General features: G+C 31.0%; 1 protein-coding gene across 1 annotated transcript; it reads left to right on the forward strand.

Annotated features, from left to right (window-relative positions):
• Nucleotides 1-1,770: 1,770 nt before the first annotated feature.
• LOC126721892 (probable pectinesterase/pectinesterase inhibitor 47) lies at nt 1,771-8,964 on the forward strand. The gene is made up of 3 exons (XM_050424972.1): nt 1,771-2,726; nt 6,854-7,208; nt 8,078-8,964. Exons 1-3 carry the CDS (start codon nt 2,073-2,075, stop codon nt 8,770-8,772), a joined length of 1,704 nt encoding a protein of 567 aa, XP_050280929.1. The 5' UTR covers nt 1,771-2,072; the 3' UTR covers nt 8,773-8,964.
• Nucleotides 8,965-9,361: the final 397 nt, after the last annotated feature.

The raw sequence follows: 9,361 nt of genomic DNA on the forward strand, positions 1-9,361 counted from the left end.
TTTAGACATCATCAAGTTCTTTTTTATTATATATTTTAAAATCAAAATTTCTCTATAATATCAGTATTAGAATAAACATTTTACTATCACATGTTTTTGGTCTCTAAAATTTCTAAGTAACTAAAGTTAGGAGATTCCGTGACAAGGCACAAATTAAAGACATTTGGAATAAAATTATAATGAAATTAAATTGACACTTGGTTCAAAATTGTAGTACACTTAGATTTAATCTAATTTGAGTGATTCAATGAGCTTTCACATTAATATATTATACTAACTTATAAACCTTGCATATATACAGAATGCAATAAAAACAGCCACAATGATATATATATATATATCAAACGTTTCTATCTAATAAGTAACAAATTATACACACTACAAATAGTATTAAATATAAACATAATAAATACAAATGAAGTCTTTTTATATTTTTGAAGTTTGGATGTGTTAACAATATAAAGAGAATGTGATGTGAGAGATGGAGATAGAGATTAAGAGAATAATTTGTACATTACATATATTATGTATGTATAAGGAGCTTTTATATAAGCACAATATGTGAGGAGTACAAGTAATATGAGTATACCTCAAATTCAGTACACTAGGTCAAAGCCTAGTGGACTAATAGACTATCATATATACTAACAAGATGAATGAATTTGCATATAAATATATACTCCAAAAGTAGAGTACAAATGAAATCACACTTGAAATAAAATTAGAGTACTTTTAATCTAAGAAAACTTGTCATCAAATTATAGGACAATTAGAAGGACAGTTGGCTCAAAATTAGAATTTAATTTAGATTTTAACTTTCAGTTTTATAGATTATATATGATACGTATACCTAGTTTGATATTATTTTTTTAAAATATATAAAATTATAATTTAATATAATTTTAAATATATTAGTTTTTTTTTTATTTTTTATAATTTGATAGTTAAAATGATGAAGAAGAAATTTGAATCTTAGATGTCTTGGAAACACCATGAATGTAAACTGGTTGATTTACAAGACTTTTGGCAAATATATTTAAATTGTGCTATCGAAGCACTAATTAACAAAGAGCAATGATAAAAAAATAAATAAATAAATAAAATAAAATAAAAATAAAAAATTAACAAAGAGCAATGCTACATGGTATATACACAAAATTTTATAATATTTTTTATAATAAATGAGTTGACAAACTTTTATTTGAATTAATCACTAATGTCACTTTTTCATGTAATTTATTACTTCGACAATTATTAAAAATTTTATAAAACCTTTTATATCCACATATTTGTCGTTAAGCTTATGTTTAATCATGTAATTAAGACATCATGTAGTTTCATATCATATCATCAAATGACGAATTACCATATGATATGATGAAAGAAATCTCATCAAAACTACCGTGGCGTACACTACATATTATATAAAAAAAGATCAAAAGACAAAAGTAAAAGTGAAAATCATTGGTTTTTTTTTTATGACACATACATTCAAACCAACGCGCCAGCCGTGAAAATCGTTGGTTTGTAACAAAACTGTAATAATTATATACGAGAGGAAGTGTAAACTACTCATAGCTACGTGACATCTGGCCTGTCTTTCCTTGCAAGTTCCTACCACACTACCCTACAATTATTGCCCATCTTTTACTTCTCAAACCTACACACCAAGGACCAAACCCCATCACCATTAATATTTTCACACGCATTTATGATTCCCCTTCTTCTATGCTACCTCAACATAAATTCAAACTAAATGCTCTGCATGTACATTGCGCGCACACACACAAACTCTCTCTCTCTCTCTCTCTTCACACTCTCAAATCCACCAAACCTCAATTGCATTTTCACAAAACCTTACTCTTAGCCTCAATTGCATTTTCAAGCATAGTAAGGTTGTATTCACTATTCAATTCACAAAAACTTCTACCTTTCCAATTGCACAAAACTTCTACTAAGTTTTGACTGAGAATAAGATCACATTCAGTACACAAAATTTTCATCTTTATTGAGTTTGCAAAAGGTCAATAGCCTTACCCAAATTTTCAGAGGCCAAAATCACAAATTTCAGAATGCCAAAGCCCCCAATCTTTCTCTTCATTTCTTCTCTCATACTACTTTTCTTAGCTGTGTTTACCACAGCTCAATCCTCTTCACCTTCCACTGCATGCAAGTCCACCCTCTACCCAAAACTCTGCCGTTCGATCCTCTCCACCATTCACTCCTCACCGTCGGATCCCTACAGCTACGGCAAATTCTCTGTCAAACAATCTCTAAAACAAGCACGTAAAATGTCACGCGTGATCAACAAATACCTCACCCACGACAAGAAAAGATCCTATATGAGCCAAGCTGAGATTGGTGCGCTATACGATTGCGGCCAGCTCTCTCAACTCAATGTGGACTACTTGGAGTCAATCTCAACTGAGCTGAAAATAGCTGCGTCTTTGAACGATGAGCTTGTGGAGCGAGTTCAGACACTGCTGAGTGCAATTGTGACAAACCAGCAAACTTGTTATGATGGGCTTGAGTATTCTAAGAGTAGCATTGTGAGTGCATTGTCTGAGCCTCTGAACAATGTGACAGAGTTGTATAGTGTGTCACTTGGGTTGGTGACACATTCGTTGGATCGAAATCTGAAACTGAAAAAGAAGAAAAAGGGGTCTAATGATGGATTTCCGACCAAGGGAGACCCTGTCCGGGAGCCACTTGAAACCCTCATCAAGGTACTCAATCTTATTTCTTAATTAGTGCCTGTTATTTATTTATTTTTTTGGCTATCTTATTTTCTTGCAAAGTAACAGTATTTTTCAAAATATTTTGGCAAATTGTTATTAGAGTAACCCCACTTTCAATTATAACATACTTCCTCACTAAATGTACCACCGTACTAAGTGTAAAAAAAGAGTCTCTTTACAGATATCTTGGTGATTGGTTCAATAAACTTAAAAATTGTGTAGTAAACCCAAAAGTACAAGTTTCATCAATCCATAGAATTTTAAAACATCTCATAATTTAGGAGTGGGAGTACAATAGTCTCAGCAAAAACTAGAATACCATATTTTTATATTAAAAAAAAATTATGTGAAATGATTTATTAAAAAAAAAAAAAAACTATGCTAGGATTGTTAGAAATTTTATATATATCACCAAGGTAATTTCGATATTTATTTATCAATTATTGAACTATAAATAATTACATTTATTACTAAGTTTGGTAAATATTTTGTATAATAAAATTTGATTACACTAGTTTTAGGGCCTGTTTGATATTCTATCTCAAATTCACATTTTAAACAACATTGCATACATTTTCACACACTTTTTTATCTGCATATATTTCAAAAAATTACAAACAACATTATTCAAACTACTCCACCAGACACCCCTTTAACATTTCTCTACAAAAAATTTTGTGTCGGTTAGCTATTGCTGGCAGAATTGACAATTTGCTGGCATATTGCTTGAGCTGGTGGTCCAAGGGGTAAAATTCATTGATTATGTTAGCTATATAGGGCTGTCCACGGGACCCGGAACAGTTGTTTTAATTACATATAAACTTTTAACAAAGAGTCTGATATTGATATTGATATTGATATTTTTTTAGGAAGTACAGATTTAATTGCAGAGCTTTAGCAGTAGTAGAAATTATGTAATATAGGATTTTACTTAAAAAGCTCTTTAAGTTTTAGAATTAGAGTGTTTTACAATTACACTGAAAAATGCAATAGAGTTTTGAATTTATAAAATATAAACAGTTAATTAAAAATTATTATTTTTCTTCTTAAAAGTTTCAAATTTCAACATTGAGCTTAAAACTGTTTTTAGTTTTTAAAGGCACCTTAAAAGTTAAAACACATTTTTAGTGAATTGGTAGACATCTCACTTTAATTTTTTTACCCCCCAAAAAAGAGTTTTAAAGTTCTCAAAGATCATTCATGGACGGCACAAAGTCCTAAAAATAAGAGCAACTTGTTAATTATATAATATAATTGCACCAAGAGACAATCTAGACGGATCTTTTGGTCAGAGATTACCTAAAATCTAGTGCTTATTGTGTATTAAAGGTCGAGTTAATTGAGATTTGGGGCCCTTCAAAATTTGCCCTCACAATTGATGACTTTTGCCCAAACTTCCTGAATGAGGTACCCAGAAATAAAATAGTGTTTGGGCCGGTTGAAAGTCAAGGTGACTTGCTAGAAAGTTCAGTGTTCACGAAACACGGTTGGAGTTGAACAACTTGGCTGCCACTTGCCACTTCACACTTCACATCACGTATTTTTGCATGTGTTCACCTTCATTTTTTTAATTTGACTGAATTCGATAGCAATTTTTTTTTCTTTTCTTTTATGGTTAGCAGCGGTGCCTTTTTGTATAGTCTCATAAACGTCTAAGGTTTCAATTTAGAAAAATAAAAGAGAAAAACCGAAATGTATATATATATATATACATACTATTGTGTTATGGATGAATGGAACATCTATGGCTAATAGTTTTGATTTTAATTACTCATATATCTAGGACGGCCAGATGCCGCCTATAAATTAATAGTTGGCCCTGGGAGATTTCCCTAAAAGGAGGGGATAGATTATTATTATATATAATTATCTTTGTGTGTCTTTTGAGTTGGTAACATAGTCATTAGAATTCTATCAACCATCAAGGGACTAGGGAGTAGTATTTTATTGATTATTGAAGATTAGTTTTACAAATTCCTTATAGAAAGTGATTTTTGAAACATGTCAAAAGACAAGTGCACATACTCAGCCGAAAATAATAATGATAATAATAATACACAATGAGACAATACGAGTTTCAAAACTCGGTTACATTTATGAATAATCTATATGTGAAATCTTCTTATTCAAATTTAATACAGTAGTTAATGATTATTTTGAATTTTTTTTTTAACTCTTGATAAATTTTGTAATGATATTATTATTTAGTAGGGTATGCAAATTGCTTATTTTTTATTATTCCATTTTAATTATATAAAAATAAAATAAAAAAAGGAACATACACTTTTATCTCCTTGTACTTAGTGATGATGTCACTTTACCTTGCTAACTTTTCAATCTTATGCACGGTTTTTTTTTTTTTTTTTTTTTTTTTTTTTTGGGGGATACATCACTAGTTGACGGTCAGAAATTTTTTGAAACAAAGAAATTAATTTCGTACCATACTAGTCAATAAATTTTGCACTGGTGCCTAGGCCAGTACAAAAACACTTTGATTTTGTGTCATTTTAAATATCAGCCATACCAAGGTCATTCCAACAGGATTGAGAGAAATACAATTTTAATTCGTAAATGAATACAAGACTGAAACAAAAAATTAGTTGCTGAAAAAATTCACTCACCTTATACTAGATGTCTCCCAAAATCTCACGATCTTATCCATTTCTCTCCTATCTTGGTCTCTTACCTTCTTCTTGTTCTTTGTTTTTCCTCTGCATGTTGCTCTGTCTTCTAAGTCTTTGTACATTGCTTTGTATTTTGCATCTTTATTTATCCTTAGTTTGAAATCGTGACTTCAAGTCATGTTTTCTCATATTTTTCGCGAGTGTGTACTATGTGTGTAATAGCATATATGAAACAAACAATGCTAAAAAATAAAAAATAAACATGTAAAAAGTAGAGAGATTGGTGGAGGAGAATAAAAGAGGAGTTCAAAACAGTGTTGAGTAAACGAAAGATATAAGTAATACTAAGGACACTACAAATTTTTATTACATAATCTTTACATATTAATATTTTACCAACCACAAAAAATAATTTTGACAATTATTTATTATGTTATTAAAATTTACCAAGAACACTCATTATCACATCAATTTGTAAATGTAATGTGATAAAATTTGTAGTACCTTTTACATTTTGTAAAAATACGTACATTTATTTGGTAAATTTTCATATATTAAATTTCCTATACATACATACATACACTTTTTTTTTTTTTTATATAAGGACATACATACACTTAAATAGTAGTAACTTCGAAACGGTATACTGATATTAACCAATATTGAAATATATCATTCTTTTATCCAAACCAAAATGATTTTTAGTACAAAATTGACTCTCTTGATTACAAAGCTCCTGTTATTAACAAAATAGTTGATGTTTATATTTTATTTTTACCAAACTCTTGAAAAATATTGTAATGATATTATAGGGTTTGTAAATTGCTTATTTTTTACTATTTCATTTTAATTATTAAAAAAAAAGGAAGGTGCACTTTTACCTCCTTGTGCTAAGGATGATGTCACTTTACCTCGCCAACTTTTCCAATGATAAAGTTTACTTCACCCTCTTGGGCATTGGAGTATTTTTCATTTTTTGAATACTTCAATAGTTATGGGTAAGACGATTTGAACCCTAAATGTTTTCTTTAGAAATTTTTCATTAGTATTAAAGGAACTATGCACTTGTACCATATGTGTGATGCAATTTGGAAATAAATAGCCAAAACCCTACCAGCTAGTTGCTCTTCAATACAAAATATTGGAGAAGCTTTTTATCATGGATTTTGTTGGATCTTGATAAGAGAGATTCACAAGACATGTTTTTTGAAAGTCTAAATGAGTCGTTGACATCACATAATAATTTTCACAAATTTTTTCACCGTTAAGGTACCAAATTATTATTGATTTTCATATAGCCATATCAGTAACAACACTTTATTGTTTTCTATGAACTTACCATTTCAATAATTGTGAAACAAATAATGATAGAAAAAAAAAAAAAGTTCGGTTTGTATTATTTTTTATTTTTTATTTTTGCAAAATAGATTGTGATGTTTATTTGAGGAGTTTTGGGGTAAAAAAGGAAATTGAAGAAGTAATTTGCTGTAGGCTCTACGGAGATCCTCTTGCCAAAAATCAGTGCATTGCCCCAACAAGGAACGGACTCTCAGTGAGTTGAAAGGCAATAATGGAATTCTCGTAATCGATAAAGTGACTGTAACCCGTAATGGTACCGGAAACTTCACATCCATCACCGAGGCAATTGCATTTGCTCCCAATAATTCAATGCCTGAAGATGGATTATTTGTAATTTATGCTAGAGAGGGGTATTACGAGGAGTACATTGTGGTGCCCAAAAATAAGAGGAATATACTGTTGATTGGAGATGGGATCAACAAGACTGTGATCACTGGAAACCATAGTGTGATTGATGGCTGGACAACTTTTAATTCTTCAACCTTTGGTAAGTACTATAACCATGCCATACATCTTGTCTTCCAAAAAATTTCTATCATGTTTATGTGTTTATCAAAAACATTATAGGCAAGTATTGGAGCTCATCCTGTCACTATCAAATTTTTCTTTCATTTGGATGATTACATGATCTTCATTTCTAAGAGGTGTATTTAGGGACATGACATGACCTATTGTGATTAATGTACAATAAAAATAAAGTTAGTAGTAGACCTAGGTGAAAGTAATATTGCTCAAATCACAATAAGCCAAATCAATAATTATGAAATAAATGGTAAAAAATGTTGTATCTCTAATATTACTCTTTTTTATCACCTTACATTATATTATTATGTTTAAATAGCTTTTGGTTTTCAAATTTTATAGCTGACATGAGTTTTCACCTGCTAAGCTGTTGACCTAGCTACGCAAGTTTTTATTTAATATTATTATTCTAATCAATGATACATAAACACATAAGCATTCTATTGTCATAAAAATGTTGTGAACATAACACTTCTCATTAAAATGTGCTTAAATTTAGGAGGATAAAAATTAAACTGAGCCTAAAAGTTGTTAAGTGTAATGATTAAATGATTAAATGATCAAATTTACACTTTTCTAACTACTTAAGTTTTTGCAATAAGTGGTAGTGCTTGTGTTGGTTCAACCTAGCTCCCAAAAATATTTTCACATGTTTTGATTGTTTTTGAAATGTATACAACAATAACTTGTGGGAGACTATACACGAGTCCTCTAGGCTTTATTTGGGGGTGTGGATCAGTGAATTTAGCAATAATGATTGACTCATATCCATCATCATAAAACTTGGAAAATTTTATTTGTGCTGACTCCAAACCAATTCGTATGGTGGCGCAGCTGTTTCCGGAGACAGGTTTATAGCAGTAGACATTACATTCAGGAACACAGCTGGTCCTACGAAACACCAAGCAGTGGCTGTAAGGAACAATGCCGACCTCTCCACATTCTATCGTTGTAGTTTTGAAGGCTACCAGGACACACTTTATGTTCACTCTCTCAGACAATTCTACAAAGAATGTGACATATATGGAACTGTAGATTTCATATTTGGGAACGCTGCTGCTGTGTTTCAGAGCTGCAATATATATTCTCGGAAACCACTGGTTAACCAGAAGAATGCAGTCACAGCTCAGGGCCGGACTGACCCAAATCAGAACACTGGTATATCCATCCACAATTGCACAATAGAAGCTGCACCTGACTTGGCTATGGATTTGAACTTCACATCAACTTATCTAGGCCGACCTTGGAAGGAGTATTCTAGGACTGTGTATATGCAATCATATATTGGTAGCGTGATTGATCCAGTTGGATGGTTGGAGTGGAATGGAACATTTGGACTAGACACACTCTATTATGGGGAGTTTAAGAATTATGGACCAGGTGCAAATACCAGCATGAGAGTACACTGGCCTGGTTATAGTTTGATGAATGCTACGCAGGCTTTGAATTTCACTGTGTACAATTTCACAATGGGGTATACTTGGTTGCCTAATACTGATATACCCTTCTATGCAGGACTACTAAACTAGAGATCTAAAACTGGATAAAAATTTCATTCATTCTTCTGGTGCTGTTAACTTAATTTATAATGAAGGCTTTGTATATTCTTTCCTTCACTAGAGTACTTCATTTATGGCCTATAGAATCGTATGGAAAACTGTTGGAGGGTTTTCTTGATCAATTACATGTGAAAATATGTTAGGGAAGTTAAGTTTGCTTTATGTTATGTTGGAATATTTTTATAAAATGTATTTTAATTCTGATTAAAAGAAAGTACTATTAAGAATTTTGTATCCTACAAGCGGTGAGGCATGTAAAAATAATCAGCAAAGTGGTTAGGCTGTTGCATCCTAGAGATAACATGTAGAAATTATTTTTCTAATACATTGGATAAATCCATTAACGATGCATATTGTCTCAAGATAGCGACTTGGTCTGTGCCTCAACCCTGCCACCTAAATTGTAATACATGAGTTTACAATAATTTTGTTTATCATGTTATGACTTATGAGATTATTTTAGGGGACCATCGAGTTAATGTCTCTCAACTTATTATTTAATTTTATGGTGAAATATAATTTATGTGAAATGTTATTATTCAAATGATTATTTGAAGAT

Source organism: Quercus robur, chromosome 4 (assembly GCF_932294415.1).
Source record: "Quercus robur chromosome 4, dhQueRobu3.1, whole genome shotgun sequence".
Lineage (NCBI taxonomy): Eukaryota > Viridiplantae > Streptophyta > Magnoliopsida > Fagales > Fagaceae > Quercus > Quercus robur.